At 40.6% G+C, this 25,348-nt stretch overlaps 1 protein-coding gene and 2 long non-coding RNA genes across 6 annotated transcripts; 1 reads left to right on the top strand and 2 right to left on the bottom strand.

The window, feature by feature from the left end:
* Nucleotides 1–1,431: 1,431 nt before the first annotated feature.
* Nucleotides 1,432–14,776, bottom strand: LOC5518327 (leptin receptor gene-related protein). 4 transcript variants are annotated; one of them, XM_032362890.2, is made up of 8 exons: nucleotides 14,539–14,568; nucleotides 14,236–14,310; nucleotides 12,631–12,684; nucleotides 11,783–11,805; nucleotides 11,261–11,339; nucleotides 10,841–10,896; nucleotides 3,986–4,017; nucleotides 1,432–1,767 (listed from the first exon to the last, which is right to left on the bottom strand). In XM_032362890.2, exons 3-8 carry the CDS (start codon nucleotides 12,651–12,653, stop codon nucleotides 1,660–1,662), a joined length of 321 nt encoding a protein of 106 aa, XP_032218781.1. In that variant the 5' UTR covers nucleotides 12,654–12,684; nucleotides 14,236–14,310; nucleotides 14,539–14,568; the 3' UTR covers nucleotides 1,432–1,659. The 4 variants fall into 4 exon arrangements, 3 of the variants coding, with proteins under 3 accessions (XP_032218781.1, XP_001638290.2, XP_032218780.1); XR_004290232.2 differs by lacking the exon at nucleotides 12,631–12,684 and adding an exon at nucleotides 7,239–7,322 and having other exon boundaries at nucleotides 1,578–1,767; nucleotides 14,539–14,776; XM_001638240.3 differs by lacking the exon at nucleotides 12,631–12,684 and having other exon boundaries at nucleotides 14,539–14,744.
* A 440-nt stretch (nucleotides 14,777–15,216) lies between these two features.
* Nucleotides 15,217–18,872, top strand: LOC116602003. The gene is made up of 2 exons (XR_004290250.2): nucleotides 15,217–16,464; nucleotides 16,682–18,872. It is a non-coding gene; the product is annotated as an uncharacterized LOC116602003 (long non-coding RNA).
* On the bottom strand, nucleotides 17,866–19,515 carry LOC116602002. Its single transcript, XR_004290249.2, has 3 exons — nucleotides 18,957–19,515; nucleotides 18,748–18,803; nucleotides 17,866–18,034 (listed from the first exon to the last, which is right to left on the bottom strand). It is a non-coding gene; the product is annotated as an uncharacterized LOC116602002 (long non-coding RNA).
* Between the last annotated feature and the right edge of the window lie 5,833 nt (nucleotides 19,516–25,348).

A 25,348-nucleotide genomic window follows, 5' to 3' on the forward strand; every position in this document is an offset into this window, starting at 1 on the left:
TGTAGGCTTGTAATACAGGAGTTATGTCATTTTGGTCAGCCTATGGTGTGACATGATCTCACATGACAACTTTACTGTATATGCTACCCTACTGCTCCACTACTCTACCCTCCCCTCCCCCAAACTCTGACACTATACTGTATGGACTACTACTCTACTGCTCCACTACTCTACCCTCCCCTCCCCCAAACTCTGACACTATACTGTATGGACTACTACTCTACTGCTCCACTACTCTACCCTCCCATCCCCAAAACTCTGACACTATACTGTATGGACTACTACTCTACTGCTCCACTACTCTACCCTCCCCTCCCCCAAACTCTGACACTATACTGTATGGACTACTACCCTACTGCTCCACTACTCTACCCTCCCCTCTCCCAAACTCTGACACTATACTGTATGGACTACTACTCTACTGCTCCACTACTCTACCCTCCCATCCCCAAAACTCTGACACTATACTGTATGGACTACTACTCTACTGCTCCACTACGCTACCCTCCCATCCCCAAAACTCTGACACTATACTGTATGGACTACTACCCTACTGCTCCACTACTCTACCCTCCCCTCCCCCAAACTCTGACACTATACTGTATGGACTACTACTCTACTGCTCCACTACTCTACCCTCCCCTCCCCCAAACTCTGACACTATACTGTATGGACTACTACTCTACGGCTCCACTACTCTACCCTCCCCTCTCCCAAACTCTGACACTATACTGTATGGACTACTACCCTACTGCTCCACTACTCTACCCTCCCCTCCCCCAAACTCTGACACTATACTGTATGGACTACTACTCTACTGCTCCACTACTCTACCCTCCCCTCCCCCAAACTCTGACACTATACTGTATGGACTACTACTCTACTGCTCCACTACTCTACCCTCCCATCCCCCAAACTCTGACACTATACTGTATGGACTACTACTCTACTGCTCCACTACTCTACCCTCCCATCCCCCAAACTCTGACACTATACTGTATGGACTACTACTCTACTGCTCCACTACTCTACCCTCCCATCCCCCAAACTCTGACACTATACTGTATGGACTACTACTCTACTGCTCCACTACTCTACCCTCCCATCCCCCAAACTCTGACACTATACTGTATGGACTACTACTCTACTGCTCCACTACTCTACCCTCCCCTCCCCAAAACTCTGACACTATACTGTATGTGTAAATGTACAGTGTAATGGAGGGTGCAGCCTACTAGGTGGAAAAAGACAACTGGGGAAACACCTGACAAACTTGTGGTGGCCGAATACCAGGCGAGAGAGGAGAACGCTTCCAAAAACAACAACAAACTTTAATACACTCCAACTATGTCAACATTCCACGAGGTCTGTCAAACCAGCACCCACAATGCCGTGCGGGCTTACATATCAACTCCCATAAAGCAGGGCGAGTTAACATTACAAACTTTTTTATTTTTCTATATTTTTATAGCCAAGAACACTCTATCCCATACATTTTATCTAGTAACTTCAAATTATCTCTAGAACTAGGACACCCATCATATCCTGCTTGGATTACTCTGTAGCATGGAAACTTAAAGCTGACTAAAAATAACAACTTTTGCTCAGTAAAAAGCAAGGTTACATCTTATATACATTGTCGATTTTGTTGAATGAATATTAAAATCCCCAGTCATCCTCCACAGAAAATATCAAGAAATAAGCCAAGATGGTGAAGAAAATAAACACATTCCCAGACATTACAAGGCCAACAGCTCCCCAATGAACCTGAAAGATAAAAGGGCATAAAAGTAGTCTCATGAAAGTAAGTGAAAGTATGTGTCTGTTTGGTAAAAAAAACTGTCACTCTATAATAATCATGTACTTTATTATATTAGTTATTTGGAATGCTGTAATTTAGCTGAGCTACGAGAGGACTAATGAACAAGTATTATTATTATTATGACAGTTGTACAACATATGTATGTCAGCCTATATACAGAGAGGGGCGCAAGCGTAACCCAAACTGTATCTCAGAATCCCCTAGGATATAAGTAGGTATAACATAAAATTAAGAAATGTAAAAATAAATCAATAAAAATAGCACTTTCAGCGTCCTTGCAATATTTAAAGGACTTGAGAGCACTGCTTATTGCATCTTCTTTAGGACATCACGGCCACGCACGCCGAATATCTCCCTCATCGAGCTGTTTACGTCTTGGGACCAACCTCCCAGCACGTCCATCACTATGTTGTGTTGCTTGATGCTATAGCCGGGGTACTGTTGCTTCAGCTCCCATCTCAGCGGGCCATACTTCATCGTTTTTTCCTCATCTTTCTTCCTTCTGTTCTCCATCCACGGGCACGCCATCTCAATCGCTAGAATTTCTCTTCGCTTATGGTCTATAATGCGGGCGTCAATCCTGTTCTGTAGTACATGAGTGTGTTCTGCAAACATTGGGACGTCCCAGAATGCCTTGGCATCCTGGGATTCGTAGGTGGGCTTCGGTACCATAGTAGAGTACCATGGAGGAGTTGCTTCTATCAGCTTCAGATCTTTCAGCTTCTCAAAGAAGAGGATCTGTAGTGCTGCGTTATGTCGTGGTAGGTACTTGCTTTTGGCGAGAGCTGGGCAGCCTGCGAGAACATGGGCCAAGCTCTCTGCAGTTGTACCGCACAATCTACACATAATGTCATCAGCTGGCGAGGTGTAGGTTTTTCTAGCCGAGTAGAGCTTGGTTGGAACTTGCTGCTCGTACATCTCCACTATGCCTGCAATGGTGTGGGTGGGGGCATCTCGCCATTCTCTCATCTACGCGAAGCAGCCTGGTCTATCCAGATCCTCATCTTCCCATCTGCTCTTGAGTAACTTTCCTTGCCATTTTTCTTCTTCCATCTTGCTTTGCCTTGCTCCATCAGCTATCTACCGTAATGTGGAGCCAATCATTTTTGTGGCGATGGTTTCTCCGTCTTCTCCACAACAAGTGGGCTCTGAATATGTGAGCACGAGTGATAGGGCAAGTTCACTTGCATATTTTTTGGCCTCCTTCACCAGGGACTGGTGACCCTTGGTAGACGATAACTCCTCAAAGCGTCTAACCACTTCCATGCTTGCATCCCGATTGGAGTAGGGCTTCAGGGCCGTCTTGATTTTTGTGTGCTTGTATTCCGTCTCGACCGACTTCATTCCACGCCCAGCAAGTGCCCTCGGGAGGTATATGAGGGCTGTTGATCCAAGTGGGTGTTTCCCGCCATTATTACTCATTATTTTCCTTGCCTTTCTGTCTATCTCTCTCAAGTCTATCAAGTTCCAATGCATTGACCACATTAGGTATGACAGCACTGGAAGTGCGAGCTGGTTTGACGCTTTCACCCTGTTACTATCAGATAGCGGGCTCGACCAGATTATTGAGAGTCTCTTGAGATATGAGCTCGCCGCAGAATCCAATGCTGCCTTCTCATCTTGGAGTATGTGTTCGGGTGCTCCTAGGAAGCGGTAGAGCGCATCCTCCTCGAGGTCTCTGATGTTTAGATCACCCACTCTGCTTCCCTTGTCATTATAGGTCTGTAATCCTCTCTTCACGTTATTATTATTATTATTATTAATATTATTATTATTATTATTATTATTATTATTATTATTATTATTATTATTATTATTATTATTATTATTATTATTATTATGTATTGCCACTTAGTTTTCAGTCCTTTTTAACCTTTTGATCAATTATAAATATTAAGAAATGTTTATATATTCCTATTGAAATTTGTAAATATGAATATTTTTTTAAAATAAAATTATTATTATTATTATTATTATTATTATTATTATTATTATTTACATGGTGTATGGTCATCATAATAATATTTATTCATGATTCCCTGTACTACTCTTCTTTTTCAAGTTTTTTGCTTATTAAAGGAACAATTGCATATTTTTTATATGTATTACTGACTGGTCAATCCAACCTCATTAAAGGGGTAAGCAAACCATGCAATTACTTACAATTCCACATCTAGCCAGAACTATTGGCAGACCTGTAATACAGAAAAAAAGTCATTTGTTTTTAGTAGCATTAATTTTATGAGTGTGATCAGATTTCATAAATTACACAGAAGAATAACTGGTTTTACCATACATTGTAATATGCAAGTTCTGACTGGCTAAGAAAAGAAAAGAAAAAACCATTTAAGAAAATATAAATCGTAAACAGGTATTTCATTTTCAGAATCACACAATCTGATGGTCTTCACTCACTTAGCTACAGTAGCTGACTAGTGAACAATCACTTATCACTAATGCACAATAGCACATTAGTGATTCTATGTGTACAATTCTTCTTGGGCCTAGGGTACAAAGATGGGATTATGAGAAGTGGCTGATGACGGATGATCTCAATACATGTAACACAGCACATAAACAGGGATGATCTCCATGCATGTAACACAGCACATAAACACAGATGATCTCCATGCATTTAACACGGCACATTAACATGGATGATCTCCATGCATGTAACACGGCACATAAACATGGATGATCTCCATGCATGTAACACGGCTTATAAACAAGGATGATCTCCATGCATGTATCATGGCACATAAATACGGATGATCTCCATGCATGTAACATGGCACACAAACACGGATGATCTCTATGCATGTAACACGGCACATTAACAGGGATGATCTCTGTGCTTCTAACACGGCACATAAACACGGATGATCTTCATGCATGTAACACGGCACATTTACATGGATGATCTCTCTGCTTCTAACACGGCACATAAACACGGATGATCTCCATGAATGTAACACGGCACACAAACATGGATGATCTCCATGCATGTAACACGGCACATGAACACGGATGATCTCCATGATGTATCATGGCACATAAACACGGATGATCTCCATGCATGTTACATGGCACATAAACACGGATGATCTCTGTGCTTCTAACACGGTACATAATATGATCTCCATGCATGTATAGTAAAATCAAGGTATTGTTGCAAAGAGGTCTTTGATTTTACAATATAAAGGAAAATCCATTAAAAAAACATTAGAGAGATGTTGGGTAAATTCTAACTTTTACAAAATAATAATTTTGTAACTGTACTCTGTCTAAGACTGTTCTGTGGAAAACAGATTTGTATTCTAAAATCGAGAATATCTTTGTTTCCAATATCCCAAGATTCAGGTAATTTCTTATACATTTCATGGTATTTCCGCCTGGAGAAAGGAACGCCATCGTAAAATCGAAGTTATCATAAAATCCAGTATCTTAAAATACAGGTTCATTATTATTATTAATTAAAACAATTAACATTAGCAGTGAGGCAATATTTGGATTCCATTGGATTCCATCTCCCTAGTATGGTGTATAGTGTATTCCTAGTATGGTGTATAGTTTATTCCTAGTATAGTGTAAAGTGTATTCCTAGTATGGTGTATAGTGTATCCCTAGTATGGTGTATAGTGTATTCCTAGTATGGTGTATAGTGTATTCCTAGTATAGTGTAAAGTGTATTCCTAGTATGGTGTAAAGTGTATTCCTAGTATGGTGTATAGTGTATTCCTAGTATGGTGTATAGTGTATCCCTAGTATGGTGTATAGTGTCTCCCTAGTATGGTGTATAGTGTCTCCCTAGTATGGTGTATAGTGTATCCCTAGTATGGTGTATAGTGTCTCCCTAACGCAGTGTATAGTAGTGTCTCCCTAGTATGGTGTGTAGTGTATTCCTAGTATGGTGTATAGTTTATTCCTAGTATAGTGTAAAGTGTATTCCTAGTATAGTGTAAAGTGTATTCCTAGTATGGTGTAAAGTGTATTCCTAGTATGGTGTATAGTGTCTCCCTAGTATGGTATAGTGTATCCCTAGTATGGTGTATAGTGTCTCCCTAGTATGGTGTATAGTGTCTCCCTAGTATGGTGTAGTGTCTCCCTAGTATGGTGTATAGTGTCTCCCTAGTATGGTGTATAGTGTCTCCCTAGTATGGTGTATAGTGTCTCCCTAGTATGGTATAGTGTATCCCAAGTATGGTGTATGGTGTCTCCCTAGTATGGTATAGTGTCTCCCAAGTATGGTGTATAGTGTCTCCCTAGTATGGTGTAGTGTTTCCCAAGTATGGTGTGTAGTGTCTCCCAAGTATGGTGTGTAGTGTCTCCCTAGTATGGTATAGTGTCTCCCTAGTATGGTGTCTTCCTAGTATGGTATAGTGTCTCCCAAGTATGGTGTATGGTGTCTCCCTAGTATGGTGTATAGTGTCTCCCTAGTATGGTGTATAGTGTCTCCCTAGTATGGTGTAGTGTTTCCCTAGTATGGTATAGTGTCCCCCTAGTATGGTGTAGTGTCTCCCTAGTATGGTATAGTGTCTCCCTAGTATGGTGTAGTGTCCCCCTAGTATGGTGTATAGTGTCTCTCTAGTATGGTGTAGTGTTTCCCTAGTATGGTGTATAGTGTCTCCCTAGTATGGTGTATAGTGTCTCCCTAGTATGGTGTCTCCCTAGTATGGTGTATAGTGTCTCCCTAGTATGGTGTAGTGTTTCCCTAGTATGGTGTATAGTGTCTCCCTAGTATGGTGTATAGTGTCTCCCTAGTATGGTGTATGGTGTCTCCCTAGTATGGTATAGTGTCTCCCTGGTATGGTATAGTGTCCCCCTAGTATGGTATAGTGTCCCCCTAGTATGGTATAGTGTCCCCCTAGTATGGTGTATAGTGTCTCCGTAGTATGGTGTATAGTGTCTCCCTAGTATGGTGTATAGTGTATCCCTAGTATGGTGTAGTGTCTCCCTAGTATGGTGTAGTGTCTCCCTAGTATGGTGTATAGTGTCTCCGTAACGCAGTGTATAGTAGTGTCTTCCTAGTAACGTGTAGTGTCTCCCTAGTATGGTGTGTAGTGTTCCCCTAGTATGGTGTAGTGTCTCCCTAGTATGGTGTAGTGTCTCCCTAGTATGGTGTATTGTGTCTCCCTAGTATGGTGTAGTGTCTCCCTAGTATGGTGTATAGTGTCTAATGTGTTTATTTATTCCTATCGCAGCCATAGGACTGAATTACAGGAGCAATTACAAAACATTTAAATACTTGACAGAAACAAAGTCACTGAGCCTCTTGGTTCTTGATGGTGCATCACGTCGGGTTGCATTCGATCGCAGGCTGTACGTTTGCGGTATTGTTATAGTCCTTGACAATATAAGTTTATGTACAGGGTTTTCTTCTGATAAATTACACATGTATTTTTTACAGAGATCTTGCCTACGGCTTTCAAGGTCTTGAAGATTAGCCTGTACAAGTGCATTCTCATAATTCAGATTCGGGTAGATAACAGAGAGCGTCCGCCTATGGAATAGCAGAGGCGTTTAGGTAGATTAGAGAAAACAACACAGCCATATTCAAAAATCGATCTAATCAGGGCGCAATACACATCGACTAGATCACTTTCCCTAAACCACTTTTCTTAAGCTGACGTAGTGCATATAGCCTTTTGTTGGCTTTTTTTATTATAACTTCACAGTGAGTATCCCATGTGAGGTCGTGAGAAATAACAACACTGAGTAATTTGAAAGTGCTCACACACTCCACGACCGCGTTGCCGATAACAATGGGACCCCACACACAGCTGTTATAATCAAGGAATTCAACGGTCATTGATTTACACTTTTTGGGATTCAAAACCATATTGTGATTGTCTCCCTAGTATGGTGTAGTGTCTCCCTAGCATGGTGTATAGTGTCTCCCTAACACGGTGTATTATAGTGTCTCCATAGTATGGTGTGTAGTGTATCCCTAGTATGGTGTATGATGTATCCCTAGTATGGTGTAGTGTCTCCCTAGCATGGTGTATAGTGTCTCCCTAACACGGTGTATTATAGTGTCTCCATAGTATGGTGTGTAGTGTATCCCTAGTATGGTGTATGATGTATCCCTAGTATGGTGTAGTGTCTCCCTAGTATGGTGTATGATAGTGTCCCCCAAGTATGGTGTATGATGTCTCCCTAGTATGGTGTACAATGTCTCCGTAACACGGTGTATAATAGTGTCTCCCTAGTATGGTGTGTAGTGTATCCCTTGTATTGTGTAGTGTCTCCCTAGTATGGTGTATGATGTATCCCTAGTATGGTGTAGTGTCTCCCTAGTATGGTGTATGATAGTGTCCCCCAAGTATGGTGTATGATGTCTCCCTAGTATGGTGTACAATGTCTCCGTAACACGGTGTATAATAGTGTCTCCCTAGTATGGTGTAGTGTATCCCTAGTATGGTGTACAGTGTCTCCCTAGTATGGTGTACAGTGTCTCCCTAGTATGGTGTATAGTGTCTCCCTAGTATTGTGTAGTGTCTCCCTAGTATGGTGTATGATGTATCCCTAGTATGGTGTATAGTGTCTCCCTAGTATGGTGTAGTGTATCCCTAGTATGGTGTACAGTGTCTCCCTAGTATGGTGTACAGTGTCTCCCTAGTATTGTGTAGTGTCTCCCTAGTATGGTGTATAGTGTCTCCCTAGTATGGTGTGGTGTCTCCCTAGTACGGTGCAGTGTATCCCTAGTATGGTGAAGTGTCTCCATAGCATGGTGTAGTGTCTCCCTAGTATGGTGTATAGTGTCTCCCTAGTATGTAGTATAGTGTCCCCTAGTATGGTGTATAGTGTCTCCCTAGTATGGTGTATAGTGTCTCCCTAGTATGGTGTATAGTGTACCCCTAGTATGGTGCATAGTGTACCCATAGTATGGTGTTGAGTGTCTCTCTAACATGGTGTATAATAGTGTCTCCCTAGTATGGTGTAGTGTCTCATTAGTATGGTGTATAGTGTATCCTTAGTATGGTGTACAGTGTCTCCCTAGTATGGTATAGTGTATCCCTAGTATGGTGTATGGTGTCTCCCTAGTATGGTATAGTGTCTCCCTAGTATGGTGTATAGTGTCTCCCTAGTATGGTGTATGATGTATCCCTAGTATGGTGTATAGTGTCTCCCAAGTATGGTGTATGGTGTCTCCCTAGTATGGTGTATAGTGTCTCCCTAGTATGGTGTACAGTGTCTCCCTAGTATGGTGTACAGTGTCGCCCTAGTATGGTGTATAGTGTCTCCCTAGTATAGTGTGTAGTGTTTCCCTAGTATGGTGTAGTGTCTCCCTAGTATGGTGTATAGTGTCTCCCTAGTATGGTGTATAGTGTCTCCCTAGTATGGTGTATAGTGTCTCCCTAGTATGGTGTATAGTGTCTCCCTAGTATGGTGTACAGTGTCGCCCTAGTATGGTGTACAGTGTCACCCTAGTATGGTATAGTGTATCCTTAGTATGGTGTACAGTGTCTCCCTAGTATGGTATAGTGTCCCCCTAGTATGGTATAGTGTCCCCCTAGTATGGTGTATGGTGTCTCCCTAGTATGGTGTATAGTGTCTCCCTAGTATTGTGTATGGTGTCTTCCTAGTATGGTGTCTCCCTAGTATAGTGTAGTGTCTCATTAGTATGATGTATCCTTAGTATGGTGTACAGTGTCTCCCTAGTATGGTATAGTGTATCCTTAGTATGGTGTACAGTGTCTCCCTAGTATGGTATAGTGTCCCCCTAGTATGGTGTATTGTGTCTCCCTAGTATGGTGTATAGTGTCTCCCTAGTATGGTGTATAGTGTCTCCCTAATATGGTGTATAGTGTCTCCCTAGTATGGTGTATAGTGTCTCCCTAGTATGGTGTCTCCCTAGTATGGTATAGTGTCTCCCTAGTATGGTGTATGGTGTCTCCCTAGTATGGTGTAGTGTATCCCTAATAGGGTATGATGTGCATCATCATCATCATTTATGAATAAAAAAAAAAAAAAAAAACAGAAAAAACAATAGCAGGTTTTAGAATAATATGAGATGTTGCTTCACAATTTTAATCTGCTCTTGTGGTTTACTGGGTGAAAATATAGCAACTGGCTATATTGGGAAAGGGTTTGGGAGCTGGTGACTAAAAAAAGATGTTTGTTTACTTTAAGAGCTGAACATGTTTTATGTACAGGTGGCAGTAGAGACTGTTAGTTGGGCCAACCCTCCCAAATCTTCATATTTAAATTTTCCCCTTCTCGCTCTTTATGACTGCCATCTTGGACTTTTGTTATTAATGAGCTTAATGTCAGAGGTAAGATAAATCCCAATAAAGAAGAAAATGCATTGCTAAAATGACAATCTGATATTCAAATATGAAATATATTTTTAAACAATCATTGCACATGCAAAATCAAACTTTTAAATGCTTAGATCTATGCCACAGAATGCTATTAATGGCTCTTTCATAGACTCAAATCTCATGAATAAAAAAAGAATTACCAAACAATATCAAGAACCTTTAAATTGCCTTTAAATCCCTTAGATTACTGGATTACTGGCTCACTGCAACTATGTAGCCTGATTTTAACCCATCTATTATATTCAAGAATGATAAATAAACATTTCTAGATAGTTTGATTCTGGTCAGCTTTGCAAACAAAAGTTTTTAGCAGTTTTATTTTGAAATCTGACTTTGGAATCCTCAAAGCTCATCAAAAACCAAAGAATTGAAAACAACTATTTTTGCAAAGACGGAGAGAGCAATATGGTAACTTATATCCCTTATTATCAATGTTGGCCCTCGTTTTCAATTATACTGGCACCCAAAAACTATTGTTTTTTTGTTGATATTCTAACAAGCCTGCATGATAAAATTGCGGTAAGCTTATAAAGCAAACCAACTTGTGTTTTAGCCCCCTTCTGTGAATCCACCCCATTTCCCAAGTCCTTAATATTTGCAATGTTTAGACCAAAAACTGCCAATCCCCTCCCACCCCTAGTAAAATGCTCCAATACTGACTAGCATTTGCAAATGCCTGTATAACAACACTTACCAAAAGCTGATATGACTATGCCAGAGGTGATAAACATGGAGACTTCCTTCACAACACTAATTAATGAAAGATTCAATAAATCAATTTGCTTATGGCAAATACATTTACCACACTTACAGGGTGATTTTGTAGGGGGATTTGCATCACATACCATGTCTAGGGCCAAAAACCTTGATTCACTTGCAATTTTTACAAATACCGGTATAGTGACCATTTGGACCTCAAATTCTGCTTTACATGTAGGAAGGGCGCTTTATATTTCAGTGGATTCCTATTTCAGTTTGGGTTTGGCAAATGATTTATTACTCACTTGATGATGCATAGATATATTCTATTAGGGGTTTGGGTAATGATTTAGTACTCACTTGATGATGCATAGATATATTCTATTAGGGGTTTGGGTAATGATTTATTACTCACTTAGAGCCACTTGATGAGAAGTCTTCAGAAAGTCTTTTTGCAACAACAGTGGGGACAGGAGCAAGGACATAAAAAAGCACTATACATACAAAGTGACTGAATTATGCAAAGCAATATACATATAAAATAAATGAATGATGGGGCTTTTACTTGGCTTAACTCAGAATTGTTATTTACATAAAAAGGCTGAGGTAAGCCATTTAAAAGCCCCAGCAACTTTCCTTATACCAATATTAATTGTAAAACAAGAAGACATTTTGGTTTAGACTTTTCCAAGTATGATGACGTGGCAAAACTTGATTTTGAATTGAATTTATGCTATCTTTTACAATTCTATCATCTGCTTCTTTAAAGAAAAGCTAAGTTTTTTTTACAGGAAAAGCTTTTAACCCAAAGAACAATAAGCCTCTAATGATTTTACATTCCTAAAGTATCTGAGTTAGTAACCTTTATAACACAGGGGATACATACTACTGTAAGACTGGCAACCATAACGTCAGGTAAGACTTTTACTGTACTTACATACAAACATTGGCCACCATACTCTGTGAGGGAAATATAAAAGTTAATGATAATGAATCCCACAATGCTTTGACTTCTATTTATTTATTTATTTTTTTGGCTTCCACCAAAGGTGCCGGACACGCAACAGGGCGGGGGCCCAAATTAAGTGTGCCCGTACTTACATACATTGAACATGACATATAGAAGAAAAAGCTATGTAACAGAAAAAAATTATATATAACATTTAAAATAAAAATATTGTAAAACGATGTACAGCCTATGCAGCTGTTAGTAGCAGTAGTTGCTAGCAGTTTAGGACATTGAGGAAGGATGAGCAGTTGCAGCAGACAGACTTCCATGAGTTAAAGTTGTTAATATCATAAGAGGCATGAAGTACAGTAGAGTAGTGCTGGGTAAGACAGAACTTAAAGCCATTAACAGAAGGTTGACTGCGCATGGTTACAGATTGTTCCAGAGTTTAGGTACTCAAAAAGTTTAGTGTGGCATATTCACTAAAGCCTGGTTTCCATATGGTTGCGTCTGGCGCTTCTTTCATATGAACTAGCTCACCCACTGAAAAAACACAACTCAAACAACAGCTAAGTATCCATCTGTAATACTTGCTTCTTCTGTTGCAATAAAAACCGAGGAGTAAAGGGGTACTTAGCGCCCAATAAACAAACAAAAAAGGGTTTTTTTTGGCTTGTTAGTCCTTTTAGGGCTAAGGAGAAGGAGAAGGGGTGAGGGAGAATGTAGAAAAAAATAGAAATACAGAGAAATACAGAACAAACACAAGTTTTTTACCTCTGCAGCCATGTTGTAAACAAAGTGCATTTTGGGACATGTTTTTGTTGTTTTTGTCGTACCTGTTGCTTTCAATGGTTTCCATTAACAAAGTATGGTTGCATCACGCCTGTTTCCTGTTGTATGGGATAAAATCGATTCTATCTCAAGCAACAAGTCTGTCGTGTCAGAGTCATATCAGGCTGTTGCATCTGAAGTTTCCATATGGTTGTTTCTGTCGTATGGAATTTTTTTCACACGACAGATATGACAGACACAACCATATGGAAACCAGGCTTAAACATGAACGCGCGCTATAAAAGGGATAGCTTCACCCCCTTTTTTGCAGGCTCTGGCGCAAGTTGTCGTCATTCGTTGAGTGCGGACCCCTGAAACTGCCAGAGGAAAAACATAGCAGAAAGTAAAGCTGTACGACAAATTATGACAACTTTACTTCAATGGTGTGTTTTCTAAAACTGTTATTTTACTAAATCTGAGAGAACTTTGAGCACATATTTCCACCTGGTTTTAAAATAATTAAGCCGCAAAGCATGCATGTAATTATATGCTAAATATCTAAAAAAGGCATGTAAAAAAGCTGGAAAGTTTGTATTGGGCGCTTGATAAGAATTCCTATTGAAATTTGTCTAAATAGCAAAGACTCGTTTTATGAAAATCATGTACCATATCTGAATCTTGAACTAGTAAATTCTCGGTGTGTGAAAGAAAGTAAAGCTGTACGACAAATTAAGACAATTTTAAAGTACAAAAGAATGTTAAAGAACTATCAGGCATATACGGGAAAGTGTTTGAAGTCAATTATCTACCAAAACAGGAACAAAAATTTTCATTGAGAAATCAAACACAGGGCGCGCTTGTTTGAATTGAAAAACTTGAAATGGCATCATTTAGGTGCACGTGGACACACAACAAAATTAATCACTTCAAAACCTCTCTAATCCCCCGTTATTTTTGGTTTTGTTCTGAGAAATGGCTAATAAATAGACCGTATTTACTTCAATGGTGTGTTTTCGGCCAGTTTTGAACTTTTTTGAAAGAAAATATAAAAAAGGCAGTCCCTAATCTTTCTGTTCTTCTAAAAACTGTATCCAATTCTAACTTAAGTACCGTATTTAGTATATTAAAGTCATTTTGATGGTTTGAGTAGTGTCTAAAATAAATGTGCTTCATATTGTATTTTCTCACATCATTTTCCCACTTGACCAATTAAAGTTGCTAGTTAAATGTCACATTATACCATCTCAGAGTGCAAGGGTAGGTAGGTTTCAATCCTCAAAATCAAACACTTTGTATTAGGCACTAAAAAGTATATTTTTGTATTCCTGTATAAAGCCTTTCTGGCAAGCTTAGATGCTGAAAATAGCGTTTGCAAATTCTGAGTCACAGACAAAGATGGCCTATTAAGTTATTGCTGAATTTCTCAAAGATTGTGAGACCACAGACACAGGGAGACAAAATTCCATCACGATATTTTTACTTTTTAACATCAAAGCGGCGTGGGGGTCGCTAGAATCCTAAAAAACATAACCGCAAAAAAAACACACACACACACAAATGCTACAAGAAAACCTTAATGAAGACTGAACACATATCTACATAAAAAACCGGTTTGATAAAGAGTCAGATTCCATTGCCTTTTGTACAATGATGATACGCGAGACACTTACCCATAATCTTTCAAGGCGCAGCCTAGGACAACCAAGAGAATACCGATAGCCCCGCTAAACGACAAAGCTATGATGCTGCAGCGCAAAGAGAAGGGATTGAATTATCTTTACGGAAAATACTATTAGAAAAGTCATCAAGAATATTAAAATTTTTCTCACTCACGCTTTTATATGGTCCACCATAGTAGCACAAGGATATAAGGATAAAAAGAGTCTTTGTTAACCTCCAGAAACGGGCTTTGCTAGTGGTAACACTCAGCAAATTAAGATAAATAATAGCAAAACAAACATCTCTCACACTACCTTTGATGCCCGCCATCTTGATCTAAATCAATAGCGACCTGGCCTGCTGATTGAAAAACAAGCACCCTACTACCTGGTGTTTTGCCTGGGTTCCGGTGGTAGTTTAATAGCGGAGCCAGCGCGGCCGTAGGAGCCCCATAGGTATAGAGAAATGGTAGACCGGGGTCCGTATCGCTACCTGACATATAGGGACGCGTGACGTTCGTCAAAATTACCTATACAGAGGCAAATATCAAGCAACTGAACGCCTGACAAATAGGGACGTTATGAATACGAGTCCGTGGCAAACAAGGGGGACCAATTTAGTCTTTGCGGTAGGGGAGGGTGGGTGACAAAAATACACATGACCTATACGGACGCTCATAACAACCAACTGAGCGCCTGTCATATAGGGACGTTACGAATACGAGTCCGTGGTAGACAAGGGGGACCACACTGATCAATTATTTTTTGTGGTGTGGGGGGGGGGGGGGGGGGGAGGGTTGTTCCAAAAGCTCACATGACCTATACGGACGCTCATAACAAGCAACTGAGCGCCTGACATATAAGGACGTTGCGAATACGAGTCCGTAGGAAACAAAGGGGGAACACACTGATCAATTTTTACTTTGTAGGGGGGGGGGGTGGGTTCCAAAAGTTTACATGACCTATACGGACGCTAATAACAAGCAACTGAGCGCCTGACATATAAGGACGTTGCGAATACGAGTCCGTGGTAGAAAAGGGGGAACAAACTGATCAATTTATTTTTTTTTTTGTAGGAGGGGAGTGTGGAAAACAAAAGTTAACATGACCTATACGGACGCTTATAACAAGCAACTGAGCCTCTCACATAATGGGACGTTTCGAATACGAGTCCATGGGAGACAAGTGGGACCACACTGGACCCCCTGGACCAAGTTGAAATGAAATTACGGGGTAAGAAGCAAAAACGGCAACTCCGGCCCGACATTTGGTTTTCTAGTAATTTATAATACCGGATGAATACGTTCGTTAAGAGAAACTAAAACTCTCCCCGAGGTTTGGTTTACTAGTACTAAGTAATTATACAATACAAGGAATATCCCCCACATCATCATCGATTAGTAGGGACTTTAAGAACCGAAAACGCAGCGACGTGGAAAACCCCAGGACCGTCGGAGGCATGGAGCGAGGACCGCGTCTCAAACGCGGGAAACTTGAAGTTTAGATGCAACAGGCGACGCGCCCGCTACTTTACTTGTCAACAAAAAGCTGCTTTTCAGGTAGCTTCAAAAAATGTCAAAAAACTCGTTTAAAGCTGTACAAGAATCTTTGCTCTTCTCCCTGGAAGAACGAATTATAGACAAAGAGGAATTTGCTGTCCTTTTCGAAGAATACACGCCGCAAAACCTGCCTTTTCGCCACTGGGACTACGAAGAATTTTGTCTAGAAAATAAAGATCCCGCTGAGTGCAAGGCCGACTTTAGATTTGAAAAGAGAGATATTCCTTTGCTCGTAGATGCTTTACAAATGCCAGATACGTTTACATGTGCTAACGGCACGGTTTGTGATGCAACAGAAGGGCTGTGTGTCGTGCTGAAGCGGTTTGCTTATCCTTGCAGATTGTCAGACATGATTTCCATATTCGGTAGATCAGTGCCAGAGCTCAGCATGATTTGCAATGAAGTGACTGAATGGATCTATGCTCACCACCACCGTATAACAGAGTGGAACAACTTTATCCTGTCCCCCAATTCATTGCAAACATATGCTGATGCAATTCACAACAAAGGTGCAGCCTTGGATAATTGCTTTGGCTTGCTGTAGATGGGACAGTTCGACCAATAACAAGACCAGGATTGAATCAGAGAGTTGTTTACAACGGACACAAGCGTGTACACGCTCTCAAATACCAGTCTGTTGCATTGCCCAATGGGCTCATCGGCCAACTATTTAGACCAGTAGGTGAGATATTTATCCGTATGTTTTATCAGTGAATGGTATATCAAGTTTAGATAAAAACACAGCACAAAAACCAAGAACCCACCCACTCCCTTTTTACAAAAACTTTGGAGGGGGTGGATACAGGGGTGTTTGATGTCCAATTCTGTTTTTAGAGGGTAAAGGGTGATTTATGCATTCATAAGTATGCAGTTTACTAATGTTACCTTTCCTTTTTTAGAGGGAAGGATGCATGATGCAAGAATGTTGGCAGTCTCAGGATTGTACGACAGCTTGGCACAACATGCTTTTTCTCCAGCTGGTCAAGAAATGTGCATCTATGGGGATCCAGCATACCCCCTACACAACCATCTGCAAGCGCCTTTTAGAATGGGTGTACTCAATGGGCCAATGCAAGACTTCAACGAATCCATGAGTTCAGTCAGTATTTCAGTTGAATGGCTTTTTGCTGACATTATAAACTATTTCAAATTTCTTGACTTCAAGAAAAATCTCAAGATTTGACTCAGACATGTTGGAAAGATGTACATGGTCTGTGCCCTTCTGAGAAATGGCTTAACATGCCTTTACTCCAACACAACCTCTGAATATTTTGGACTTGATCCTCCTACACTGGTTGACTATTTCAACTAAAGAAAATAAACAATCAAATTGAGTTTGTATAATGCAGGTAGTACAGTGACAAACTATTTAAACAAGTGATGGGTGGGGCAACAAAACAACACAACAAAAATGTGCACATCACTTTTATAATGGTGTATATGTAATTGTTAACAGTGAAAAATAGAAACATTTGCTGTAAAATATACTATGTTTTATACAAAATGTATTTAAAGATTTATAATCTTGTATGATAATAAAAATTTTAACTTTTGTTTTTAAATAAAAATAACATTTTTGTGCAAATCAAGCACAAATAGACACTATACTGTACAGTAGTTCCCCGCGCATAAGAACCTGAATTTTTCAATTTAGCCTAAATAGTTTTTTTTTATAATTCAAGGAAATTTAAGCTACCAAGGTTTCTCAAAATAGGTTCTTGTATCTTGATATTTGACTCAGATGAATAAATTAAATTTGCAAAAAATATGTCTAAATATCACCTCATACAATACAGTGCATTTATTGTAAAACAGGTAACTATGCTCTTGTAAAATTAGAAAGTAAACAGTTTCTTCATGTCATATATCAAATACTTATTTGTTCAACATTTTCCCCATCACTCCTATGAACTGTTGCATCATGAGCATTTGTTGCTGCTGGAGTTGTTGCTGCTGGAGTTGTTGCTGCTGGAGTTGTTGCTGCTGGGGTTGTTGTTGTTGTTGTTGTTGCTGTACCATAGCTTGCATCATTTCTGTATTCTTTTGCTGCAATTGTAGTTGTTGTTGTTGCATTTCCTTTTTCATGTTGAGCTCCTTTTCTCTAAGTTCACTGTTTTTGTCAGCTCTCTCTTTCAAAAACTCAATTGCATCTCCTCCCTTCCTTCTTTGTCGCTTAGGTTTTACATCCACATCACCCTCTCTGAAATCTCTCTTCTTTGTCTGTGACAGTCGACCAGTACATGATCACATTGCTGTGTAAAAAAAATTGTTATTGCAACATGCACACCATTATATCCCTGATAGAATGTTTTTAAACATTATCATTTTATTCAATATTTAAAAACAAAAAATATTCAAAAAATATTTAAAAACATTATCATTTTATTCAATATTTAAAAATATTGAATAAAAAGCCCTACAGCGAACTTGTGTGACTTTCCAAACACAATCAAATATGACTGAGAAAAATGAAAACAAAGTTTGCAAGACAATAAAGATAGATCTAAATACATATTTAAGCTTTCAATTAATGTGGGCCATGATGATAAAATTTAGATAATTAAATAAAAGCAAAATAAAGTGTAAACTTTTTTGTCCAATCTATCAGTGTTGCACATGAGTGTTGACAACATGCTTGAACCTTTTTTTACAGATTATTGACAAATTGAATCAAGGTAAAACAACAAAATCAGAACCCAAAACTTCAGTACATTCACGTATAAATAGAAGTTATTTTCCGATAAAATTAGTCTGGTAGACCCGATAAAAAATTTACTTTACTTAAGTTAATTAAACTTTAAAATATCTTACTTATAAAAAAGGATGGCTTTTCAAATGGGTATTTTACGCTCCGTTATGTAATAAGCTAAACAGTATAGCCTACGTTAATTAGAAATCCACGAGAAGTTATGACAGAAGAACATAGAAAATACACTATAGATTCAAAGATAATGAGATGACATACTTTAAAGGTTTGTCCTTTGCATCTCGCACGTTTGATGCCATGGTTGAACACACCTGCTAAGAAAAAAAACGTTCATTTTTAATCAAAAATCGATTCCCTTGACTTCTGTAAAACCTCTACCTCTAGAAAAAGCAATAAACTTCACATACATAATGAAAAAATATTTGGAATACGCTTCCTTTCTATTAAAAGTATCGCTGAATACTCACGTTTTCTACAGCACTTCAAAACTCGATTCGTCGCGTTCCCGCCAAGAAGAGAGAACTTCATGCGCATGCGCTGTTGGGCAAAATGTGAAAAAAACACTTCCGGTCGCGTCCTAGACCCGCCGCGTTCTCGGTTCTTAAAGTCCCTAGTATCGAAGGCCACGAAAACTTGAAAAGCGCCACTTCACTTTTTCCCCTGACTTCTTCTTTTTCTAATTAAGTTTGATGAAAGAGAAATTCACCATCATCATGAAACATCGGATCCTCTGTCCCAGAATTTATGATTTTCAGTCACACATAGACAAGCGTCCGTTTTGCATGCACTGCAATGTCTTGCTTGATTTTTGTTTGAAAGAAATGCGCTCTCCTACCAGTACCAGCATTTACTTTGTATTTCTTCAGTCTTTTTTCACCCACGATTCTCTTTTAGCTTTCGTTGGCATTTTAAAAGCGGTGTTGTGCTTTATATTGCTATATTTGCAGCGAAGTTTCGCCATTAGCAAGTGTTCACGCAAGTCGTTTGCAGTGTCTTAGGAGTTGGCAACCTCGTCCCCAGGGTCTTCTGGGTAATTTTCAATATGGCGTCTAGCTGACAAAGACCCTGGCGGAAGCTGGCCCTTCCACAGGTAGACCGACACTAGAGTATTTACCGAATCTAATATGGCCTATAGATTGGTGAAATAGGGCATGGAATCTGACAAAAAAAAAAATGGCTATTAATGACACTCCCATTGCCAAATTTGAGCGTATGAAGACAACTTACATATCTCCCGACTGAATTATTCTCGCAAACTTCCCTGGCAACTTCGAGAAACAGCAGCAGTGGGGTCATGAACTCTCTTATCGCAGCGATATGCATTGCGTCGGACGCCAAGAAATCAGGCGAAGGCAGATAATAATAAGGTTTTTACTTGCAAAGAAAGATGCACACTCTAAGTAAATAAATGGTGGAAAGATATTCTGAAGGGTGAGATAATTTAGATTGTGCACTCAACAACAGTTTTTGTTTATGAGATATGTTGTTATTTCTATAATCATATTCTTTTCTACTATTACTATAGATCCTTTTTGTTTCTGTTCTTGATAATTACAGTAAAAAATAGTGCAACTTTCTTTTAGAATAAAATGTTTTTACGTGACCTGTAATTTTCCTTGGTTTTATTTAACAGTGTCACACCCACTATCCATTTAATTCGCTCAAGCAGGTGTGATGCTCAATGGTTTCTAAAATTTACCCATAAATAGTCCAGTCAATCTATAAAATTTTTATGGCCCAGGTGGAACTAATTGCAATAGAATTTTTCTCAGCGTATTTTGAACAAGTGATACAACCTAGTTAACATACTAAAAGTCCACAAAAATCCCTTTGGTGGAACCTCCTGAAATATGGGATTTTTGCATTTCGGAGCAAAACCATAGGGTATCCGCGTCGCTAAAAGGGGAAAAATTAAATATTTGTCTCAATCAATACATTTAAAAGGCCATTGGTCAAAGTTGATTAAAGACACAGTTTGGATATCTAAACAAAGCAAATTGCCCCTGTTTTATATCTTTTCCCAATATTTCTGTATTAAAAAAAGAAACAGGGTATCCGCCGTCTAAAACCCTACAAAAATTGGAAATACAAGTCTGAATCAGAAAGTTTAAAAAGTCATTGACCAAAAATGATTAAAGACATAATTTGAGTATCGAAATTCGAAATAAAGCAAGTTGTGCATGTTTCATTTCTATTTCAAATATCTTCTCCATAAATGAACATTTTGGCCGGTCGTTTCGGAGTTACACTTCATAAGAAAAAGGTTACTAGCCCTTCCCCTCTTGGTCGTAGATCAACGGTAGTAGATCGAGTTTTAGAAGTCGCCCTTTATAGCTGTTCCCGATCTTGGATTTTAGAATCCAGCGGGTGGCTCGCCTTTCAACTTTTTCCAGGAGGACTTTTACGCTGCCGGGGGAATAGACAGTAGCGAAACATAGCTGCGACTTGACAAGGTCGCCTGACCCTGTAATTAGGACAACTGTCCTCTTGAGCAGACCGAGCATTCCGTTGGCCTTGGACACAACAGATAGAATATGGGTGTCTCATGTGAGATTGCTAGATATTGTGATATTTTTCACTGTTAATGCGCTGAAGACTTGTGGCGCCAAGCTTATAGTCCACCATTGTGGGCGATTTCTTTCGTGACACTGCCAAGACTTTACACTTGGTAGCGTCGAAGTTGATATCTGTCTCGTCGCTTCACTTGTTTAGACTTCTCTTCGATGAAGGACTGTAAAAAGCTCTTCAGGATGACCTGAAGAGCTTTTTACAGTCCTTCATCGAAGAGATTCTTCGGTATAGCTTTGTGTCGTCTGCATATATAGCGATTTTAGTGCCTTTGTCTGTGGCGTCTGGTAGATCGATGATGTAGGTCCTAAATAGAAGGAGCCTACTAGGCTTCCTTGAGAGACCCCGGAAGTCATTGTGAGGTGACGAGAGGCCACGCCTTCTATAGCAACCCTAGCTACTTAGTTGCTGTCACATGTAAGTTTGTTTTCTATACAAATTTCAGTCACTGACGCTGAGAATGCACAAATATGTGCAGAAAATATTTGAAATAGAAATGAAACATGGACAAGTTGCATTATGTCGATACTAAAATTGTGTTTTTGATCATTTTTGACCAATGACATTTGAAATTTTCTGATTTGACTTGTATTTACAAATTTAATAAGTGTTCTCGACACGGGTACCCTGTGGTTTTGGAAGTAGAAATTTTGGAAAAAGATATAAAACAGGGGCAATTTGCTTTTGTTTTGATATCCAAACTGGGTTTTTAATCCCTGTGGTTTTGCTCTAATTTTCTGATTTGACTTGTATTTACAAATTTATTTAGTGTTCTCGACACGGGTACCCTGTGGTTTTTGGAAGTAGAAATTTTGGAAAAAGATATAAAACAGGGGCAATTTGCTTTTGTTTCGATATCCAAACTGGGTTTTAAATCCCTGTGGTTTTGCTCAAATGTCATTGGTCAAAAATGATCAAAAACAATTTTAGTATTTTAGTCAATATTTGTTCCTACACCTTAGCTTTTACGAGGACGGCGCACACTGCGCTCGCAGAATCTTCTTTTTGCGCGCGGATGGATATAATCTAAACGGCCGTCGTTCTTTCCTCCGTAGCCTAAGTTAACTGACCCCGCTCAAAATCTAAGTTCGTTTAGATTTTGAGCGGGGTCTGTTAACTCAGGCTTCTCTCTGCCGTTGTAAATATCAAGGTCCCAATTGCTTCATATGTTTATTCCTTCTTATTATTTTAAATGCCAAATTTTGTTCAAATGTAAGTAAACCAGTAAGACCAGAAGAATACAAAAAAGCAAAACCACGCCAAAGTGGCAGCACTTCGAGTGAATTTTTAACACATTTGGCATTTCGATTACAGGCGATATTTATAACGCGTGACATAAAAAGTGAAATGTTACTATTACCTAATCGCGATAGCTACGCGCGCGACAGAAACTGATATCTCGCTAGTTTAAGTCGGTAGCGCAACAGTAGATGTCTACACAAGACAAAAATTGAAATTGCATGGACGCCAACGCCGTTTCAGGATCTGAAGTTAAGGTGTTTCCTCTTTAAAAAAAACTTTAGTAAAGTTCAATTAAAATCGCAATATCAATGCCCTTATTTCTCCTATCTGAATAACAAGACCTTTAAAAAGTTCTTTCAGTTGCAGGATGAGGGCGTGTTTGACTTGTAGAAAAGAACGAAGGGCAATATGCAGTCGAAAGAGGCAGAGCTCCTGAAATTGTGTTTTGTAAGTATACATCTATATACTATGCATTTTTAAAGGTAACCTTCAATAACTATTTTTTTTATATAATGAAATTAAATTTAATGTGTCTGAATGAAATTTAGACGAAGGTAAACCGAGTCACGGTCGCGCGCCCTGGGGCCGAGCCTTTCTTGCACTGGCAGCGTTTCGAGTGAAGCTAATCTATGCTCCACGCTTTTCAGTCTAAAAGATCATAGTTTTCACACACAAAAAAGAGCTAATTATGAATCCTACCGGAACAACAACACCTAGTCTGGCCCCTGAAGTGATTGCAGCGATTCAGATGGCCGTGCGGCAGGCATTTTAGGCACAACTTAGCGCTAACCAACCATGTAACAACGAAACTCCTGTCTCTAGCACAGGTACAACAGTGGTTGCGGCGGCCGGGACGACGTCAAATTTCTTCCCACTGCCTCAGGCACCTCTGTTGTACCGCCGCCAGTTGGCCGGTTTTCCCCAACATCGCACCGGTTTGCTCTGGTTTATCGTTGGCCGGGTCTACTCCATTGATGACTCCACTCGTGTCAACTTTGTCCACCCCAGTGACAACTAGTCCCTTATCAGAAGTCCCAATTTAACACAAGCCGTTTGTGGTGGGCCCAGGGTATTCCCCGATCCCCTCGAAGGTGGTTCTTCAGATTGTGTCGAATAAGTTTGCCGACCTCGCCGAGTTATAACCTGCAAATCTCTTGCCAATGTCCGAGCCTGAACCTCACCTGTTAAATGACGGGCATTTGTTGTTGTCGGCTCCCCGCTTCAAGAAACCGAAAAGGCGGCTGGAGGACGTCGTGTCGTGGTGCGAAGCCTTCACTATTTATTCGACGGTACTAGTGTCCTATTTTCCTAATCGGTGGCAAGGTCTCACAAAGTATAAACTCTCCATTCTGAGTACCTTTCGTCAATTAACCCATAGGTCAAATAAGTGACACTTGTTATGCTCACTAGGCTCATTATTGCGTAGTCAATTAGTATGAGCATCTATTGTGTGTTATATTAGGCTCGACACTTGTCAAGAGCAGTCTAGCTCTATTAACCACGAGTCCTTTGGTACCGTTACATATGTGTTATATTAGCTTGCCGTCTCCCGGCAGACTTAGCGCAGAGTTCTTGCGGGCACGAGATAGTTATTTCCCACCTGCCTTTCCCTTCGAGGCCAAGTCTAGGTTTCGGACTCCGCTTATGGACTAGGATAGCGCGCCTCTACTCCGAGTGCGTAGCTTGTTGTTGCACCCGGTAAGGGGGGCGGAGTATGTTGAGGTTATTCCCTTCCCCGGACTCTTCGCGCAGGTTGCTGCACCGGTGGGAATGGGAAGGCTCGCCCGCTTTCCAGGATGCTTCCCGTGGGAAGCATGCGCACGTAGGTTGGTTGGACAAGAACAACAACAACAACAACAACAGCAGCAGCAGCAACAACAGCAACAGCAACAGCAGCAGCAGCAGCAGCAGCAGCAACAGCAACAGCAACAGCAACAACAACAACAACAACAACAACAACAACAACAACAACAATAATAATGAAGAGATAGATATATGCTTCCAGGGAGTTTCATGCAGTGTGGTTTCGGCGCTGAACAGGTTTGCCGTCCTCCAAGGCGGGACATTGCCGCGCACGCACGCACGCTGTTACTGCGCCCGCAGGATGTTAAGCCTTTTTCAAGCGGGGTGCTTCGCGCAGGGTTGTGACTCCGCATGTGGGATGGCGAGGTTAGCCCTTCTCCCAGGATTCATCGCGCAGGGGTTGTCACTGCGCACGCGACTTTTTCCGGTCAACTTTTCGCCCAGGATGCGTCGCGCAGGGTCATTACTGCGCATACAGTGTGGTAAGGTTCGCCCTCCTCCCAGGATGCTTCGCGCAGGGTTGTTACTGCGCATGCGACTTGGTCCGGTCTTCTACTTGGACGCTTCGCGCAGGGTTGTTACTGCTCACGGTACTTGCTTCGGTCCAGTCTTCGCCCAGGATACTACTCGCAGGGTTGTTGCTGCGCGTGTGAGATGGTAAGGTTCGCCCTTCTCCCAGGATGATTCGCGCATGGTTGTTTCTGCGCATTTGAACTGGTCCGGTCCAGTCTTCGCCCGGGATACTACGCGCAGGGTTGTTACTGCGCATGCGGGATGGTAAGGTTCGCCCTTCTCCCAGGATGCTTCGCGTAGGGGCTTTCTGCGCATTTGACCTGGTTCGGTCCAGTCTTCGCCCGGGATGCTACGCGCAGGGTTATTACCGCGCACGGTACTTGTTCGGTTCAGTCTTCGCCCAGAATACTACTCGCAGGGTTGTTGCTGCGCGTGTGGGATTATGAGGTTCGCCCTTCTCCCAGGATGATTCGCGCAGGGTTGTTTCTGCGCATTTGAACTGGTTCGGTCCAGTCTTCGCCCGGGATACTACGCGCAGGGTTGTTACTGCGCATGCGGGATGGTAAGGTTCGCCCTTCTCCCAGGATGCTTCGCGCCGGGTTGTTTCGGTACTTACGCGATGAAAGGCCGCTCATGCGGGTTGTTTCGCGCAGGGTGTTGCTGCGTACGTGAGACAATTTGTCATCCTTCTCCCAGGATGCTTCGCGCTGGGTGTTACTTTGCATCGGGATAG

Source organism: Nematostella vectensis, chromosome 1 (genome assembly GCF_932526225.1).
Source record: "Nematostella vectensis chromosome 1, jaNemVect1.1, whole genome shotgun sequence".
Classification (NCBI taxonomy): Eukaryota; Metazoa; Cnidaria; class Anthozoa; order Actiniaria; family Edwardsiidae; genus Nematostella; species Nematostella vectensis.